The sequence below is a fragment of the Protopterus annectens genome, chromosome 4.part1, assembly GCF_019279795.1.
Source record: "Protopterus annectens isolate FY-2018-M chromosome 4.part1, PAN1.0, whole genome shotgun sequence".
Classification (NCBI taxonomy): domain Eukaryota; kingdom Metazoa; phylum Chordata; order Ceratodontiformes; family Protopteridae; genus Protopterus; species Protopterus annectens.
Window position 1 is genome coordinate 897021059 of NC_056734.1, and position 21823 is coordinate 897042881.

At 40.0% G+C, this 21823-nt stretch overlaps 1 protein-coding gene across 1 annotated transcript in view; it reads right to left on the bottom strand.

The window, feature by feature from the left end:
* The window catches only part of ECE2 (endothelin converting enzyme 2), a 1144316-nt gene that overhangs the window by 63399 nt on the left and 1059094 nt on the right, over positions 1-21823 (bottom strand). The window contains exon 18 of the mRNA XM_044070640.1: positions 19223-19413. Within this exon, the coding sequence (XP_043926575.1) occupies positions 19223-19413 (191 nt within the window). The remainder of the gene's footprint in view (positions 1-19222; positions 19414-21823) is intronic.

Here is a 21823-nt window from a genome sequence, read left to right on the forward strand (position 1 = left end):
TAAGAATAAGGGTGATGTGCAGAGCTGTAGTGACTACAGAAGGATTAATCTGATCAGTCACAGCATGAAGTTATGGGAACGAGTAGTAGAAGCTAGGTTAAGAAGGGAGGTGATGATTAGTGATCAGCAGTATGGTTTCATGCCAGGAAAGAGCACTACAGATATGATGTTTGCTCTGAGATTGTTGATGGAGAAGTACAGAGAAGGTCAGAAGGAGTTTCATTGTGTTTTTGTAGACTTAGAGAAAGCATATGACAGTGTGCATAGAGAGGAGTTGTGGTATTGTATGAGGAAGTAGGGAGTGTCAGAGAAATATGTAAGAGTGGTACAGGATATGTACGAGGGTAGTGTGACAGCAGTGAGGTCTGCGGTGGGAGTGACAGATGCGTTTAAGGTGGAGGTGGGATTGCATCAAGGATCAGCTCTGAGCCCTTTCTTATTTGTAATGGTGATAGACAGGTTGACAGACGAGATCAGACAGGAGTCCCCGTGGACTATGATGTTTGCAGATGACATTGTTATCTGTAGTGAGAGTAGGAAACAGGTGGAGGAGACCCTGGAGAGATGGAGATATGCTCTAGAGAGAAGAGGAATGAAGGTCAGCAGGACTAAGACAGAATATATGTGTGTGAATGAGAGGGAGGATAGAGGAATGGTGAGGATGCAAGGAGTAGAGGTGGCGAAGGTGGATGAGTTTAAATACTTGGGATCAATAGTTCAGAGTAATGGTGAGTGTGGAAAAGAGGTGAAGAAGAGAGTACAGGCAGGATGGAGTGGGTGGAGAAGAGTGTCAGGGGTGATTTGTGACAGACGAGTACCAGTAAAAGTGAAAGGGAAGATCTACAAGAGGGTAGTGAGACCAGCTATGTTATATGGGTTGGAGACAGTGGCATTGACAAAAAGGCAGGAGTTTGAACTGGATGTGGCAGAGTTATAGATGTTAAGATTTGCACTGGGTGTGAAGACGGTGGACAGGATTAGGAATAAGTATATTAGAGGGTCAGGTTGGAAGGTTTGGAGACAAAACAAGAGAGGCAAGATTACGTTGGTTTGGGCATGTGCTGGGGAGGGATGCTGAGTATACTGGAAAAAAGATGCTAAGGATGAAGCTATCAGGTAACAGGAAAAGAGGAACGCCTAAGATAAGGTTTATGGATGTGGTGAGAGAGGACATGCAGGTGGTTGGTGTGGCAGAGCAAGATGCAGAGGACAGGAAGAAATGGAAACAGATGATCCGCTGTGGCAACCCCTAAAGTACAGTTGTGTACCTACCATAAATGTAGATGTTCGAGTGTATTCACTGTTGCAGTCATTACACTTGGGTTATCCTGCTGGCAGGCTACCCGCAGTCGGCCTGAATTCCAAAGTCTAGGTCTGGCATTGGTTGCTGTTGTCTCTTCCCTGACGTCAGTGCGCCAGAGGTATAAAAGATGCAACCAACGCCATTTTCTTCAGTTTTTCTTGCCCCAGATGTCAGGTGCCCTCAAATTGGAAGGCTGAAAATTATGCCAATAAAAATGCATGCACAAAAATAACATCTCCTTCATCTACAAGCAAATACACCACATAGGTTGTATAGGATAGAGAAGTACAGATAAGTCCCAGCAAAGAAAGGGGGATGGTGGGTGGGTAACCTGGACTGCAACAGTGAATACACTCAAACATCTACATTTATGGTAGGTACACAACTGTACTATGTTCATCGTGTTTCACTGTTGCAGTCATTACACTTGGGTTGAATCCCAAATCTGAGGTTGGGTGGCTGGGTCTAAATAGGATTAGGAGAGGCTATAAGGCCCTGCAGAACTGCAGTGGCAAAGCCTGCTCTGGATTTAGAATAGAGAGGTAGAGAGGTAAGTGGTAGTGCTTGGTAAAAGTGTTGACTGAACTCCAAGTTGCAGCCTCCAAAATGACTTTGGTTGGTACTCCTCTGAGGAAGGCTGCTGAAGTGGCTGCTGCTCTGGTTGAATGTGGCCTAATGCCCTTAGGCACTGATTTGCCATGTTGTGAATAGCAGAAACGAATGCAGTGGCCTATCCATTTTGAAATAGTCTGCTTTGAGATAGCCTTTCCTTGTGATCCTGCAGCATATGCTACTAAGAGTTGCTCAGTCTTTCTGAAAACCTTAGTTCTGTCCAAGTAGAAGCGTGGCTATCTGTGTATGTCCAAAGAATGCAGGAGTCTCTCACCCTTATTCTGTGTGTTTGGATAAAAAGTAGGCAAATGAATGGTTTGGTTAAGGGCCACACTGGACATCACCTTAGGCAGAAATGTCGGGTTCGTCCTCAGAGAAACCCTGACTAGATGGAAAATGATAAAAGGTTCCACAGCCATGAATGCCTGTAACTCTGAGACTCGTCTTGCAGAGGTTGTTGCTAGGAGCAGAGCTGTTTTCCAAGATAAGAACTTTATTTCAGCTGTATGGGCTGGCTCAAAAGGTGGCAGTGTGAGTTTTTCCAAGATATAATTGAGGTCCCATGCAGGTATTGGTGCTCTCCTTGGAAGTCTTATGTTTTTGGCCCCTCTGAGGTACTGTCTTAGCAACGGATGTGAAAAAATTGGTGGTTCTGTATTGTAATGAGCTGAAATGGCAGAGGCATGGATTTTAATTGATGAAAAGGATAGGCCTTTGTCCAGCATCTCAGTTAGGTATTGTAAAATTTGAGGAATATTTGGTACAAACATGTCAATTCCTTGTGCCTGGTTCCAAGCACAGAATCTTTTCCATTTTTCTGCATAAGATTTGGAATTCAGGCCGACTGCGGGTAGCCTGCCAGCAGGATAACCCAAGTGTAATGACTGCAACAGTGAAACACGATGAAGATCGGGAACAGCCGAAAGAAGATGATGATTATTGCACAGTGCAGGCTTCCCCTGTAAGTAAATGCATTATATTATTGGAGGGTGCAGGCTTCTCCCTGTAAATAAATGTATTATATTATTGCACAGTGTGCCCCCCAATAAGTAAATATATTACATTAATGCACATTGCATGCTTTTCCCCTGTAGGTAAATGCATTATATTAGTGCAGGGTGCAGGCTTCCCCCTGTAAGTAAATGCATTATATTATTGCAGGGTGCAGGCTTCCCCCTGTACGTAAATGCATTATATTATTGCAGGGAGCAGGCTTCCCCCTATAAGTAATTGCATTACATTACTGCAGGGTGCAGGCTTCCCTCTGTAAGTAATTGCATTACATTACTGCACAGTGCAGGCTTCTCCTGTAAGTAAATGCATTATATTATTGCAGTGCAGGCTTCTCCCTGTAAATAAATGCATTATATTATTGCACAGCACCCCCCCATAAGTTAATACATTATATTATTGCACACTGCAGGCTTTCCCCCTGTAAATAAATTGCATTATATTATTGCAGGGTGCAGGCTTCCCCGTGTAAGTAAATGCATTATATTATTGCAGAGTGCAAGCTTCCCCAGTAAGTAAATGCATTATATTATTGCAGGGTGCAGGCTTCCCCTGTAAGTAAATGCATTATATTATTGCACATTGCAGGCTTCTCCCTGTAAGTAAATACATTATATTACTGCAGGGTGCAGGCTTCCCCCTATAAGTAAATGCATTATATTATTGCAGGGTGCAGGCTTTCTCCTGTAAGCAATTGCATTACATTATTGCACAGTGCAAGCTTCCTCCTGTAAGTAAATGCATTATATTATTGCAGAGTGCAGGCTTCCTCCGTAAGTAAATGCATTATATTACTGCAGGGTGCAGGCTTCTCCCTGTAAGTTTTGTGTCTTTCGGCTTTTCCCGGTTAGGGGTCGCCACAGCGGAACTCCGGTCCGCTAATGATTGGTAGTTGATTTTTATGTGCCGAGTTACCAGCCCTGACACACAACCTTCAATGAAGGTACGCCCATTCACGCATGTCTTCACGCAGAAGACGCTCTAGCTGAGAATCGAACAGGACAGCGTCTTACTGTGAGGCGACAAATTATTGCAGGGTGCAGGCTTCCCCCTGTAAGTAAATGCATTATATTATTGCAGAGTGCAGGCTTTCTCCATAAGTAAATTAATTATATTACTGCAGGGTGCAGGCTTCCCCCTGTAAGTAAATGCATTATATTATTGCAGGGTGCGGGCTTCCCCCTGTAAGTAAATGCATTATATTACTGCAGAGTGCAGGCTTCCCCCGTAAGTAAATACATTATATTATTGCAGGGTGTAGGCTTCCCCCTGTAAGTAAATGCATTATATTACTGCAGAGTGCAGGCTTCCCCCTGTAAGTAAATACATTATATTATTGCAGGGTGCAGACTTCCCACTGTAAGTAATTGCATTACATTATTGCACAGTGCATGCTTCCCCTGTATGTAAATGCATTATAATATTGCAGGGTGCAGGCTTCCCCCTGTAAGTAAATGTATTATATTATTGCATTGCAGGCTTCTCCCTGTAAATAAATGCATTATACTACTGCAGGGTGCAGGTTCTAGCATAATAACAAATTACACTTTTAACAGATTTGGGTCACATACCATTGGTGTCTGTGTAAGTAAGGTGAGCTGCGGATTTTGCTGCTTCAGGAAATTGTAAGAATACTGGGCAGGATGATTGAGCACAGTATAATAAGAACTGATACTGTACTAGTCAACAAGTTACAAGAGGATAAGGTTTTAATTTACTGATTTATATTTCATAGTTTTGAACTTGATATGAGGTCTTTTTGATATAAAATCACTATTGGTGAGATACATATCCACAGGAAGTGATCGTTTGTGTGAAGAGTTCTCCCTCTTTTTTCTGTGGTGTACAGTAGTTGAATCAGAATTTTTAAATAAAGATGTGGAGGGTACTGGGGGAGTTTGCTCTCTTTCCAAAACATATAATTGCTGGAACCTGTGTCTAACAGAGCTCTTTTCAAACTATCTGGAAATATCTAGAGCTAAGTATATTTTTTGGTTCTTCAGAATCGTGTACTGTAAATTGTTGCTGGACTAATTTTATTCAGAGTTGTGCACTGTTATTTTTGATTCACTGTATAGTTTTTCAGGTCTTTGCTGAAAATGTTTTGTCCTACCTCCCCCTATTTTCTGCTGTGTCTTAAGTTCTGACTATCTGAATGATTACTTGCATAATAATAGACCCTGTTAGTTAACAGCCTGCATATCATTGCTGGAACCTGTGTCTAACAGAGCTCTTTTCAAACTATCTGGAAATATACAGAGCTAAGTATATTTTTTTGGTTCTTCAGAATTGTGTTCTGTAATTTGTTGCTGGACTAATTTTATTCAGAGTTGGGCACTGTTATTTTTGATTCACTGTACAGTTTTTCAGATCTCTGCTGAAAGTGCTTTGTCCCTTCCACCCTCCCTATTTCTGGTTTGTTGTTTAAATTTGGTGGCTTTTGCAGTTGCCCGCCCTACTGCAGATTTGATCTGGGACACTCCCACCCAGTCCCATCTCTTTACCACATTCTAACTATTACACTCCTTCTGCACTTGTTTATAGTCATTTTTAATTTAATTGCATTTTGTTAAACTGTGTTTGGTCTAATATTGCTACATACTCAAGTGTGCTAGCTTGAATTGTTTTTACTGTGGTTTTAGCTACTTTTCTGTAAAAAACAAAAAACAAAAACAAAACTGTAAGCCTATTTCCTACCTTTCCTGTAACTAGTGTAGTCCAGATACAGATTTGCTGTATCTGAGACTGTATGTAAGCCCCTGAGCCCCCCCAAGCCTTTCTGTGTTGGAGGGAAGCCTTCTAGCTCGTCAGTGGGAGTGGTAAGCACTAGGTAACCTGTCTACCACATAAGGAGTGGTTCTGGTCCAGAAATTGTAGGTATTAGCTGTCTGGGCAATCTTTTCCATCTCTCTCAACTTTCTGATTTGAAAGCCCGCATTTGCACTTGTTTTTTTTCCTGTAACTAGTGCAGATGCAGATTCTTAGTTTTAGCACTTGAATTTGCTTATTTGTGCTCAGCACTTGTTCAGAACTTGTTGTACGCACTAAATAAGCTACTAATTACTATAGCACTCAACCTTCCTCATTACCTAGAGGAAAACAGTTTTTGTACTTACTTTCCTCATTGCTTAAAGAAAAACAGCTCTTGTACTCACTTTCCTCACTTATCTAGAGGAAAATATTTTTTTATTCAGGCATATCCAAAGGGTCAGCTCCCAGTGTTCTCTCCTGTCTATCTGATGAATCTGGGCATCTTGGGGCAATGTAGAAATTGCCTCATGTACACAGACAACCCTCTCCTCCTACCACCCAACACTACAACCTGTGAGAGATGCACTTATCTAGCCAAACTGGAGGTAAAGCTCTCTTCAACCAAGACTGAAATTGACATTCAAGAGGAGAAGGTAAACACTTGCACCACACCGCACTTATCACATAGTCTCACTAAATCTACACCACCAAAATCCACACAAAGAAACACAAAAACATTCACAGAGGCTCTCCATAATAATCTGCCCAAGCAACAGAGATCTCCAAAGCAGAAACGCAAGCAACTTCCACCCCCCCAACACAACCCAAATGACACATAGCCCACAGACTCAGTGTGCCACTCAACCACAGCCAATAAGGCAAAACAATGTATCCAACACACTAGTCATAGGTGACTCTATAGTCAGGCACACTGACCAGGCTAAACAAGGAGAAGGTTACTGTCAGCTGCCTGTCAGGTGCCAGGATCCACCACATAACCCACGCACTCAGGTCACTCCACAACAAGTACAAATAGGACTCTGTCATTGTCCATGTTGGTGTGAATGACCTGAGATGTACCTCTCTGGACTACATGAAAAGAGACATGGAAGAGCTCTGCGATCTTGTAGCCCAGGCAGGTATGACCCTAGCCCTGAGTAGTATTCTGCTATCGCCCAGAATGATACCCTGCAGTACAAGGACAAAATGACTGACTTCAACAATTGGCTAAGCTTCTGGTGTCATTCTAAGGGGATCCAGCATCTGTCTGCTTGGGGTGACATGGTCACGATGCTTTGCCAAAGATGGCCTGCACCTATCGCCCCTGGGATTCCGGATACTGGCTAAGGCTCTTGCCACCCCTATAGAGGCTTTTTTAGGCAAGGTTTAAATGACAAATTCACCACCGTAAGAGGAACAGGCAAGCAAATACTGAGGGTAATGCTACTCAATGCTAGAAGTCTAAATCTCAAAATGCAATCACTCGAGGCACTCCTTAAAATGGAGAACATTGACATCTGTGCAGTGACAGAGACCTGGTTCAAGGGTCTAGAGAGCACCCCTGCATTACCAGGCTATAACTCATACCACACTTTTTGGCCATGTAACCTGGACCGGAACACCAAAGGCGGAGGTGTGTCCATATTCATTAAGGATATCCACACCTCCAGGCTAGTTGCTCAGCATAATGCATCCGAGGTTATCCAAGTGCAACTAACTCTGGGCAAAATTGCAATCCAAATTGTAGCTTGCTACAGATCCCCCACCATGCCCCAGGATTCCCACGTCTCTTTTCTTGATGTACCGGAAAATATTAGGGTTCAACCAAACACCCTAATAATGGGCGATTTCTATTACCCCACCATTAACTGGGGAAAACTACTCATGTACCAACTCCTTCACACAACGCTTTTTGGAATTCATAAACTCCAATGCCCTGGATCAACTTATCCACACCCCCACCAGGAGCAACAATATCCTAGACGTAGTCATTACCAACATGAGTGATTGGTGTTCCACACCTGAAGTCAACTCCTCGTTGGTCCGATCCAACCATAAGCTAATCACCCTTGATATCCACATCCCACCCCCACCCCCCATTAAGGAAACCATGGTAAAACATTTCTCCAAAGCCAACTTCATGCTTCTTAAGACAGAAGTGGTAAACTTCATGACACCCATGCAGATGGACAATACAGTTATGACTGCTGAATCCTGCACAAATGCACTCTATAAGCACATACATGAGTGCATGGATCGTGCTATCCCAAACAGAACCAAGACGCTATCCTCCAAAAAAAGGAAGCCAATCTGGTGGCCCCCTGCCATAAACAAACTGTACAACAGAAGGAAGAAATTGTTGCAAAAGAGAGTAAAATCCCATGAGTGGAGGAGCTCCCTGTTCAGCCTCAGTAAGAAGCTGAGATCCCTTATAAGATCCTCCAAAGCTAGCTATGAAAACAAAATCGCCACTGATTCTAAGGAAAAACACAAAGCATTCTATAGCTATGTTAAGAATCTCAATGGCAACACCCAGATCTGCTTTGAGTTACAGCACAACGGCACAAAATTACAGAACCAACTGATATTGCCAACATCCTGGCAGATAGGTTCAATGCTAACTTTACCCCCCCCCCCCACTCCCTAAAGGGCCCATATCTAAACAGGAAGAATGCAGAGTCCCTGTAATCACAACTATGCAGGTAACAGCTGCACTCTCTAAAGCCAAAAACACAGCATCCAAGGGACCAGACAACATCCCAGGCTGCATTTTACACGAACTTCAGAACGAACTGGCTCCCAACCTAAGCACCATGTTCAATCATAGCCTTACATCAGGCTTTGTGCCCACTGAATGGTGTACAGCAACAGTTATCCCACTCCACAAAGGGGGAGCCACCACTGATCCTGGGAACTATCGCCCTATTAGCCTGATAAGCCTGGTCTGCAAGGCCATGGAACATATCATCATGGAACTCATAAACAAAGACATTGGTAACCTCCAAACTCTGGATCGCACCCAGTTCGGGTTTGTGAAAGGCAGATCATGCCTCCTGAACCTGACTGAATTCTTTGAGGCAGTCAACAAAGCTGTAGATGAGGGTAAGGTGGTTCACACAGCCTATCTTGACCTCGCCAAGGCTTTCAACACCATCCCCCATTCTGGAATTATAGCTAAACTCACTAAACTAGGTATAAATCCCTATGTCACAAGATGGGTTGCCAAATGGCTCACTGACAGAACCCACACTGTAAAAGTTGCACACTCCAAATCTGACCTCAAACCAGTGACAAGTGAAGTACCGCAGGGTTCAGTCCTGGGTCCTCTCCTGTTTGGTATCTACTTCTCTGAAGTACAGGCTAACACAGAAGGCCTCTGGCTAACGAAGTTCGCAGATGACTGCAAACTAGGAGCCATAGTCGAGTCCCCAAATGATGTGGACATCCTACAGAAGGGCCTCACTGAGATAGATGCCTGGTGTCAGAGCCATGTCCTCAAGCTCATTGCCAAAAAGTGCATTGTCATCCCCTTTGGTAAAAACTCTGTACCCATGAACTACTACACAGACAGCAATCTACTTAACACCGAATGTGTGATAAGAGACCTTGGGACCCAGCTGGACAATAATCTGTCCTTTGATAGTCACATCACCACAGTAGTCAGGAAGTCCTTCAACATGGCACACCTCATCATAAAAGGGTTCTCATCCAGGAAAAAAGAGGTCATTGTTCTCCTCTACTAGACACTCATTAGACCCATTATAGAGTACAACGCCCCTTTTGGAATGTACCTCACAAGACATCTGCAGCAGCTGGAAAGGCCACAAAAGTACCTCAGAAAGAGGATTACTGGCCTCAAACAGATGCCCTACACTGACCGTCTCAAAAAACTCCAGCTTTACTCCATAGCATATCGCCTACTCTGAGGTGATCTCTGCCTAACATATAAAGCTATGTCAAACCCAGAGCTGTTGGACATGCTACACCTAAAGAAATCCCAATCCCTCCGTGCTACATGCTCTAGGGACCTAAACCTTGTCACCACAATAAACAGGACATGCTGGAGGGATAGATTCCTGTCCCAGAGACTTCCCATACTCTGGAACAGGCTACCCATCTATGTCAAGCAAAGTTCTTCATTAGCCCTCTTCAAGAAAAATCTTGATGAGTGGATGGGAAATAGGAAATACAACCCGGGGATCACTTTTGTGTCTCTGCTCGACAGTGGCACAGGAAAATAACTTTCTTGGTTGGCGTAAGCCAGGGATCCTTGTTGGCTAGGCTTATGTAGGCCCTCGGGCCGATAGCCTAGTACCTACCTATGAACCTATGAACCTATGTTTTCTTAACTATTTCATCAAGCTGGAGGCCTGACCATTCTTTTCAGCTGGATGAAAATTCATGGAGCTGCAACTCAAACGTTACAAACTAAAAGCGACAGAACTAAGCAACATAGTTTAAGAGTTGTGGACACAGAATGAGTCACTTTCTCCACACTCAGAAATGACATTTGCTTTAAGATAGCTCCAATAGTGTGTTTTGAAGATGAATACATTCACAGTTAAAGCTGTCTTTTTTCTACGTAGAGGTCTGCTTAGATTTTGCTTAATCGATCAAGTGCTTGGTGCTTTATGATGTACTTTATTACATTTCTCTTTTTGACAGTATTAATCAACAAGTTCCAAGAAGGTAAGATTTTAATTTATCAAGTTACATTTGACGACTTTGGACTTTTTGAGAGGTGTTTGTCATACAAAATCACTATTGCTTAACAAATAAATTCTCTATGTCCCATTGTATTTGATTCAGAATACACTAAACATGCTTCATATGGACAGAACACCACAACCATGCTCACTAAATCTTATATGGCCAGACATTTTTCAAGTATACAGTAATACCAATAACATTGCTTATGGTCTCTTTGCCTTTACTTTCTAAAGTAATCTGCTGATGCAATGCCAGATATTCTTGTCTAAGTCATATACTTCAGCATGGACATTGATACCTGATAGTTTAGCCATTGAAAGGTGTAGAGCATACTGATGTCTCTGGGGATTCAATAACTGCTCCTAGCTTGCTGTCATCTCAGACCTAGTCGGCCAAAGCCCTTTGGTATTTTCTTTTACTTTTGAGATGTATATCCCAGACAGAAAATGTCTCAGCACCAAACTCTGGGGAACTCCACTGGTGACTGGTCTCTTCCTCTGTTTTGATCTCCTGCATCCTGTGAGCAAGCATACATGTATACGTTCTTTGATTCACCTTCCTGATTGTATTAACTTGATTGTATTACATTATATTCCTTGTATAATACAACACCACTTGTTAGAATGTGTTTTAAATTTGTAGTTTGGAACAGTCGTCTAGTGAGCAATGAAACAAAATGTATGAACCAATAATGACAAAACTACCCATTTCAGAAAATTTCAACCATAAAAGACCACTCAAACTTCTGTCATTGCAATCCACCAATATCAGTAAATATGCAAAATCTCTGCAGAAGTTAAGTCATCTAAATAATTCCATATTAAAGGGATCTGTAACTAATGAAGAGGTTGCTGCTAGCAAACAACTTTATATTTCATTGTTTCATCTACAAATAATGTGCCTGTTGCCCTTGAAGAATAAATTCCCTATGCTACATTAAAAATGATAAGCTAGTAATTTTGCAATGGGGAATGGATGGTAAACTGATAATGGGTTCACAGTTACTAAGTAACTCCTCCAAAGGAGGACATTCATAGGACTGCAGCATCCACTCCCATTAAAGTACAACACAGTACAGTATCAGCGATCTATCTGCATATTGTGGGAGTAGAACCCACAGCTTTCTGCATCAAAAGCAAGTATTCTACCTGTAGTGCTACTAACAATGCAAGCAACTTAGCATAAGTAGCATTAAACTTCTCTTCCCCCGAAGCACTCAGCTCCTTGTAAAATCCACTTGACGATCAACTAAATGTCTCAACTTCGCAACACAAGAAATCTAGAAAAAGCCAAAATTTATTTGGGGGGAGGAACAAAGGCCCAAAACCAGGGACACATTTTAAATATTGCTTGTATAAACTTAGAAACTTGCTAAATAAAGTGTTTTATGTTACCATGTGTTTCCTGAAAGATAGGAAGACTGAAACTTAAAGAGCTATCATTATTTAATGAAGTCAGTTCTCAATGATTTGCCAGAAAAACACAAATTTTAAGAGGAAAAGACCAAAAGTATGAGCCAAATATTCTGTGAAAAATCTGGACTGTTGAAAGCTATGGACTGAACTCCTTGAATCACAAGTGGTGGTATGGATAGAGAATTCAGGCTCTTGATTGAGTCTGAGTAACACTAACCACCAGGTACACCCAACTGGGGCATTTTATACACACACACACACACACACACACACATGAGCAGCATAACTCCTGCAAATAAAAGAACAAAACTCTCCTTACTGGCATGACTCTGGCTCTGACAGCACCAACAGAACAGCAGCAGCATAACTCCTGTAACACGGAGCAATAAGAGAACAAGAACAGCTAGTTTAGTTAGTTTAACTTCCCCGCGTGAATCCATGTTAGCGTGAAAACTCCATTTCATTAATTTTTCCTGACAGGTCTTGGAGCTGTAAAACTGGGGGGCTCACCTTCCCCCTGGCTCTATGGTTCCAGCACCCATGATGACACTGCAGCAGGCCACATATTTGCAAAGGTAGGAATTTTCCATATTTTTATAAGAAAGACTTAGGTCAAAAAAATCTCCTAGCCCAAGAACACAAGTGTCTCTTTTTTGGTCAATTTTAGCAGTTACAAGAAAAGTTATTACACTGAATTGAAAATGTAAAAATACTATATAATTTTCAGAATTTATATATTTAGCTAAAAGTGTGTGAAAAAAAGAATTGTTAACCATTAAAATGAGAACACCGAATATTACACATCAGTATATTAAATGGAAAAATCAAATGATCTGATTGAAAAATATTAATGATATACTTATTTATTTCAAACATAAACCTTGATATGGACTAATGTACATAATTTTTAATTGATATGTTTTAATAATTTGTTTGTTTTGACTTACTCTGATTGTTGAAAATGTTGAATATTATTTTAAAATCTCCTACCTATTCTTTTGACTTGATTTTGAATTTAAAGCTTATTTTTGGAAAATTCACTCTGCTTCCAGTTATACCAGCTATGCCTGGCAGGTTCCTTTTCTAATTTTAAAGGATATGAAGCATAATTTTCAGAAATTAGACAATTCAACTGTAGGTATGGGGAAATAAAGTTGCTGTACATTGGAGAATTCCACGTTCTTCAAAATACAGAGATCCTGAAGTCAGTATATAAATAACTGTGGCATGGGTGTGTAGCCTGACACAGTGCGGCACAGGAGATAACAACTGCCACAGTTCAAGGCTACTTATTTTGAATCACATTTAAATTTTCTTGGTTTTAGGAAGGCGCTGTGTCTAGATCTTCTAAGAGTGTGTTGCGCTGGGAAAACTACTTCTTATTCAGTCTTGATTATTTAGAAAAAGATGTGCATTTTAAGATGAATAGTCTTGTTTGCTTTATTAAAAAACAACTACTGTTTGCCTTAGATTGTTATATGGTTCTGAATTAGTCCTTTTGTACTTTTGCTTATTTTTCTGAATATGAGCCTCCAATACTGCGTATGCCGGTTGTGGGCATTTTCCAAATGGAACAGACTGTAGGAAATCAAAACAGCTTTTTTAAATAATATTAACCTTTTAACAAGAGCAGTTAGATCTGAAACATGATCTAACATAAGCTGTAGAAACTCTGCTTAAAATGTAATTTTAGCACGGCAGTAAGTCTTTGGGGAAAATAATGGCTCAGTTCACAAATGACATGGTTCTATGCTAAACTTGTTTTTAGTGAGAAGAATCTGCTTGTGCCTGTCACTCAATGTCTGGGGGTATAGTATATTCCTCATGCCTGCCAATCTGATTTTGCTTAACCAAATCTTTTGTAATTTAAGCAAGGTCATACAGCTAGGTTGTATGTCTTTCTGTTATTTTCAGTGGTACTTTACTCTTTGTGACTTGTGCACTGACTGCGCCCTTATGATAGAAACTAACAGCTGCATTGTGCCACTTGATAGTTGGATATATTTCAGGCATTTGGAGTATGTATATAACATGTTTGCAGAGTTGTCTGTGCCATTTTCAGCTGTCATCTTGTCAGCCATCACTAATAATGGATGGATTATTGTTCTTCCAAGGTGTAATTTATTTCAGGCATATTTCTTGCCCTATGTTGACTGAACTTTATTCTGGAAACCATCTTAAAGAGGCCACTTCCCTTTCATTGGCCTGTCTCTATTGTTCTTGGTACCTGACCTCTTCTGGTACTGTCTTTTTGCAAAAAAGCAAGTCTTACAGGAGGTTTGCTCTGCCATGAAATGAAAATCATCATCATCTTCTTTCAGATGTTCCCATTAGGGTTCACCACAGCAGATCATCTGTTTCCATTTCTTCCTGTCCTCTGCATCTTGCTCTGTCACACCAACCACCTGCATGTCCTCTCTCACCACATCCATAAACCTTATCTTAGGCCTTCCTCTTTTCCTGTTACCTGGTAGCTTCATCCTTAGCATCTTTTTCCCAATATACTCAGCATCCCTCCTCAGCACATGCCCAAACCAACGTAGTCTTGCCTCTCTGGCTTTGTCTCCAAACCTTCCAACCTGGGCTGACCCTCTAATATACTTATTCCTAATCCTGTCCACCCTCATCACACCCAGTGCAAATCTTAACATCTGTAACTCTGCCACGTCCAGCTCTGACTCCTGCCTTTTTGCCAATGCCACAGTCTCCAACCCATATAACATAGCTGGTCTCACTACCCTCTTGTAGACCTTCCCTTTCACTCTTACAGGTACTCGTCTGTCACAAATCACTCCTGACACTCTTCTCCACCCACTCCATCCTGCCTGTACTCTCTTCTTCACCTCTCTTCCACACTCACCATTACTCTGAACTACTGATCCCAAGTATTTAAACTCATCCACCTTCACCACCTCTACTCCTTGCATCCTCACCATTCCTCTATCCTCCCTCTAATTCACACACATATATTCTGTTTTAGTCCTGCTGACCTTCATTCCTCTTCTCTCTAGAGCATATCTCTCTCTCTCCAGGGTTTCCTCCACCTGTTCCCTACTCTCACTACAGATCACAATGTCATCTGCATACATCATAGTCCACGGGGACTCCTGTCTGATGTCTGCCATGAAATGAAAGTGGTTTGCATTATTGCCATTTGGGTTAGGAAAAACACTTGCACATCCAATATTTCTGCTAGAAGTGGACTTGCAATATTCCTCTCTTGATATGAATCATTCTTCTATTTTGACTGGTTTTAAACTGATGGGTCGGAACACTATTGTGTAGGTAGATTCTGCCTGTTCATTAGTAACATATAATTCCAGAAACCCACAATCAGCTCTAGTCTCTTAGCTTGTAGCTTACATTTTAAAATAAACAGATACACCATTTATTAACTTAAGGCCATCATATGTAGCAGTAATTTATATTTTACACTTGAAAGAAACAATAACTGATTTTGCTTTTGACTGAAGGGTTCATTTCTGAGTTATACTGTTTCTGAAGTGAAAATATTTATTTGATTACTAGGCACAAGAACTGCATGTGTGTTGGGGTGCTATATGTCTCTTCTAAAATGATAAAAAGATATCAAAATCTGTATTAAATCACTTCCCAACTCTGTGGTATGTAGAGTTAAAGTCATTACTAGGCCCGAGACTACTCAAGAACAATCAGTAGCTCTTTGAAATGCAGCAGACGTAGTCACTACAGAACCATTAACAATGCTGATGACAAAGTGGCAAAATGCAGCATATGGGCACTATGGGATTGGTGAAACCAGATCTGCACATGTGCATTCACAGATGGATAAATGACCAAACCATTCTTTACCAAAGCATGGATAAACAAGACCCACATCTAAAGGTGGAAAATGATCAGGAAAATAGTTAATGTCTTTTGCATGACCACATCAATAACTGTACGCTGAAGGAATACCAAACTTATATCTGTGGTGCAATGAATAGACAAGACCAATATTCACAGATGTATGAATAACCAAACACAAGACACAGTCTTATGACACAGGTGCAGTGTTAGCACTACAGACATTGGAGGCCGCACTCATCCTCCACATGGAGGTGGCTTTGAAGGGGCAGGATGAACCTCATGTCTTGTGTTTATCAGAGAAGGACAGATGTTGGAAGCCATACCACAAAGAAGGAAGGGAGTATGATGACACCTCTGCACAAGTTATGACTCACAACCCAACACATACCTCCAAAGAGACAGTTGAGTCTGACTGCACTCCATTGACTAACTTTCTAATGTATGACCATTTGTGAATTACTCCTGGCTCTTGCATTTAATGGACCAACACAAGAAGAAACTGAAAAACAATGTCTGTTATTTTGTTGTAAAGATATGCGTAATCTAGCCTGCTACCAGTACAATAAGAATATATCAATCATTTTAATGTTCTTCTTATCCTTAATGCAAGTATAGGAAAATACATATGGATATGATCCTGTTTTCTTGGAAAACTAATTTTTACTGATAATGTACTGTGAAGTCACCGCCAATGAGACTGATTTCCCTAGTAGAGCCTCTCATTTGTGTAGATTTTGAATAACCTAAAACACTGAGAACTTTGAGAATACTCAGCGAAAAGTATTAGTGACAGGCTTGTAGTGATTCTTATACAGCTATATCCTTCACAAGTATTATGCAATCAGTAAAAAGTGCTTACAGACCTGTAAAGAAACAGCTATGATAAATTAGCCCCTTTAAAGAACAGAATATTTTGAGTTTGTGGTCCTGGCTTCATCTGACTTTCTTTCCTTGAGAAAGCCAGGGACTCATAATTCCTGGTTTAAAAAAAAACTTAGCTAGGGAATTGTTATGGCTAGGCTTGTATAGGCCCTAGGGCCAATAGCCGAGTACCATCCTAGGAATCTATAAAATGGTTCACAGTGGTTATCAGGTTTCTTCACTTTCAGACTACCAAAGTCGTAGCAGCTTTATGGCCTCAGGAGAGGGAAAGAAAGCAGCTATAAATGACAGTATACAGTATGGCAGCTGTAAATCTTGAGTGTGAATAGCTTTATTATTGCAATGGTTATCTTATTCTTCTTCTTTTGGCTGTTCCTGTTAGGGGTCGCCACAGCGGATCATCTGTTTCCATATTTTCTTGTCCTCTGCATCTTGCTCTGTCATACTAACCACCTGCATGTCCTATCTCACCACATCCATAAACCTTATCTTAGGCCTTCCTCTTTTCCTCGTTTTCTCTTACCTGGCAGCTCCATCCTTAGCAGCCTTTACTTAATATACCCAGTATCCCTTCTCAGCACATATCCAAACCAATGCAATCTCACCTCTCTGGCTTTGTCTCCAAGCCATCCAACCTGAGCTGACCTCTATTCCTGTCCATCCTCATCACACCCAATGCAAATCTTAACATCTTTAACTCTGCCACGTCCAGCTGTGACTCCTGCCTTTTTGTCAGTGCCACCGTCTCCAACCCATATAACATAGCTGGTCTCGCTACCCTCTTGTAGATCTTCCCTTTCACTCTTACTGGTACCCATCCATCACAAATCACTCCTGACACTCTTCTCCACCTATTCCACCCTGCTTGTACTCTCTTCTTCACCTCTCTTCCACACCCACCATTACTCTGAACTGTTGATCCCAAGTATTTAAACTCATCCACCTTCACCACCTCTACTCCCTGCATCCTCACCATTCCTCTATCCTCCCTCTCATTCACACACATATATTCTGTCTTAGTCCTGCTGACCTTCATTCCTCTCCTCTCTAGAACATATCTCCACCTCTCCAGGGTCTCTGCAACCTGTTCCCTACTCTCACTACAGATCACAATGCCATCCGCAAGCATCATAGTCCTCCAGTCTGATCTCGTCTGTCAACCTGTCCATCGCCATTGCAAATAAGAAAGGGCTCAGAGCTGATCCTTGATGTAAACCCACCTCCACCTTAAACACAATGGTTATAAAAATAACAAAAAAAGAGCTTCAGGTACCTTGTTGCATGTGCGTCACTGTCAACAAATTTTCAGATATAATAGGCAAGATGCAATGATGAAAGCAAGGAAGACAAACTGTCCTACCATGGTATTCACAAAGGGAGATGACTAGGACAGAAAAGCAAAGAAAAAAGCTAGACAATGATCCACAGCCAACAGTTAACATTCAAACATCTAGGGTTTAATACAATTCTGGAACCAATATTAAATTAAGCAAATATTTATTGAAACTTCCACAATCAACACTTTCACTAAAAAATGACTTCATCAGATTGTGGAAACATTTAAAAAACAACTGACTTATATTAACACATTGAAAAACACATGTTTAACATTACAAACTCTGATTTTTCAAATAATAAAATACATCAGTAGATATGAAACATTGCCAGGAGTATACTAATAAGACATTCATTTATTACTGATTAATAAATATTATTTTCCAAAACACTTTTCAAATTAATATGATCATTAAGCCTTGTTTTACATTGGCATGCATTCTTACTTACCACATTAACTCATCTAAATCTATATCAGTGGCAACACCTCTAATATTCAGTTCAGCTAGGTCTAATACAGAAACTGTACAGTTTCTGAAACCAATCTCTCTTGGAAAGTGTTTTTTTTTGTGAGTTAGTTGTTTTGAAATGTTTTCAAAAGCCAATTAAGTCATTTTATTGTTCACTCATTGTGGAAGCTTCAGAAATAATTCCGGAACTTACCAGTGGCTACAAGGTAATTTTGAATTTTGGACAGAATTGCCAAACAGGAAAAGAAATGCCTAAGTCATGCTCCTTAATAAGTGGGCATATGGGAAACATTCTATAGAGAGGAAAATATACTCTGGAGAAAGTAATGTTGTATGTAGGGCATAGTTGTCCTTTAAAGATGGAAACTGTGATAAAGTGTAGATTTTTCCTTTTCCAGACATATTATGATTGTGATAAAGTGTAGATTTTTCCTTTTCCAGACATATTACAATATCTGAGTTAGTATGTTTAAGTAAATGCTGTTGAAAATGGGAGGGGGCACTGCTTGCCGCCATCATTAGAAGGACAATGGAAAATGAAAGAAGCAGCTATAAAATGAGTCAGGGAAAAGACATATTAGGAGCAGCAGAGTGTGATCACAGCACTGTGCATAACCACACATACTGCAATACCTCAGAGATAATCAGCATTACTGATCTCAGTGAGTGGCTCTAAAAGTAATAAATCAAAGAACGCATTTTACACTTTTGCAGTTGCTGAGTTCACTGCAAGCTGTAAAATAGGTCAGAAGTTAATATTTTCTTTTGATTATCATCAAAAGTAGAGAATACATGCTGCGGCATTAACTTATATAAAGTTTTTGGGAAAACGTCCATAGAAGTCGTATTAGGTAGACTTGTGTTGTGAAATGTTTATATTCTTTGCACAAAGTGTTGTGACTTACATTATATGCTGCCTTGAGGCCTCCATTGTCTGCTATGTTCTCACCCAGTGTCTGCTTGCCATTAATGTGTTCCCCATTCACAAAATACTGGTTATACTGCTCCACCATGCACTCTGTCCGATTCTTAAACTCTTCTACGGAGGAATTTTGCCACCATGGTCGCAAGTTGCCATCCTTGTCATATTCCCTACCTACGAAAAGAAGAAACACACACATAAAACGATTAGTTATCTTTTTCACACATATTAAAGCGACAGAATCTGAATCACAATCATTTAAAGGATTTGCTGAAATTTACACCACATTCACAAAGCATGTAGACTGTCAGTATGTTTGCTTTATACTTTATTATAACACTTGAAGGAGTTTAGACTGGAACCAGTGTTTACAGTTTACAGCATCTTTTTTCAGTCATTTTTTACACATTTGTTAACCAAGTAATCTCACTGAAAACAGCTGTCTCTTTTTAGGGGCCAGGCAAAAGCCCTTTCTGATCAAATGACATGCTTAGACTCTCAAAGTAAGCAAACAGAGATGGGAAAATCAAACCCTGGATGCTTGTCTGCAGTAAGCAGCTAAAAAACAGCTTAGAGCCTTCATTTTCTGCACTGACTCCCAGATATGAGGTCACGCAGGCTTACAATGGACTTATGTTTTACTCATTTAAAAGCTTTTATTAGTGTCTTATTGTTAGTACTACCTTGAAATACTTAATCTGCTTTACTGAAAAATGGAGTAGAGATCAGTGCCCCTACTGACCCACTTTCTCTTTTATTTTTTCTTTATTTTTTCATTTTTAAATACAATGTGGAGATCTCTCTAAAAATGACTAGACATACCATTCTTGTCTAGTTATCTTGCAGACTTGGCATTTTTATTCAGAACATTCATAAAATAGTGATATGCCTGCTTTCTATAAAACGTACACATACTGTCTCTCCCCATTATCATTTGATCAGGTACTACTTTAAGGAAAAGAAAGCAAGAGTCATACATTTAAATTTTTGTCTTAGAAGTGATTCCTGGGGGAATGAGGGGTGGTGATTTGAAAAATACTACTGAAGCAGCAGAGCAAAAATGCATTCTGCTGTTTCAAGCAGATACGTTTCCAGGTTTAAATAATAAGGTGTCACTAAAACCATTTTTGAAAGCTAGAACATTATAACACTGAAATTGTTTTTATGATCTGAGTTCAAAATTTTGTACATTTATGAGGTTTTAAAATATGCATAAAGTTTTAGCTTAATGATGTATTTATTCTTATTTAAATAATATATCTTTAAAAGCCACTTAACGAATATTAACTGGAAAGATTTAATTCGTTATTTGTTTAAATTTCGTTGTGTTTTTTATGACTGTTGTATGATGAAGTGGTTAGCTAGACCATGAAAGTGCTTATGTTTATAAAACAATAAATAGTTATTTTGCTGTGTCTAATCCAGTTTTTATTTTTGTTTTATATCTTGGGAGTCTATGTTACATATCAGCCATTAGGCTAGATCTCTGCAAACATTTATATGATTCTATGATGTAATATTCACATTTATATATATATATATATATATATATTTTTTTTTTAATATGTACATTTTGTTAAATAAATAAATAAAGGGTGGCCACAGTGGTGCAGCAAGAGGTTCTCCTGTTCGATCCTCAGCTGGGGTGCCTTCTGTGTGAAGTCTGCATGTCTTCCCTGTGGTCACGTGGGTTTCTGCCGGCTCCTCCAGTTTCATCCCAAAGACATGCTGTAGGTGGACTGAACACTCTAAACTGGTCTTAGATGTGAGTGTGTGCATGTGTGTGCCTTCTGTGGAAGGTTGGGTGCCGGGCTGGCAACTCGACACTGCCAATCATGAGCGGACAGGTGATCTGCTGTGGCGACCCCTAACCAGGAAAAGCCAAAAGAAGAAGTAGTTAAATAAATAAATATAAAGATCACAATTTATGAATTTGTGTGGAAGTGGCTTCAATAGAAAGAACCTGATTCATTTTCTTGGGCATCATTCTGTCACACTAAATAATAAATAAAGCTTAATTTTCCCTAAATATCTCTTATCCTGTTCTCTAGACCACCTTTTATTTATATTCAAATGAAACACGACCCCCATATATTAGACTAGAAAAATTTACTCCATGTAACTCTAGAAAATGTTTCCTTAGTTATATTAGCAACACATGGACTAAAAATCTACATTGTAAAAAATTGTTCAAAGAGAACGCATAGGAGTGTATAATGCACATATACTATTAAATATGTTTATTACTGGAAACATCACATAGATACTTCTGCATTCTCACTTTGATGCTATGAATTGTTTTCCCCATGTAATGAGTATTAAATAAGCAAAATATTTTATAAACAACTATCTCAAATTTGACAGTTTGTGTAAACCTCACTTCATGGCTAAGATTATTTTTTATATGTCTCTGTACAGATATATATTTTATGTATATATATATATATATATATATATATATATATATATATATATATATATATATATATATCAATACCTGTGAGACTTATATGTTCCACTGTGTAAAGGGGGAAGAAAGAAGACTTCCTTTTCTGTAAAGGTGGTAATTAACCACAAACCCAAA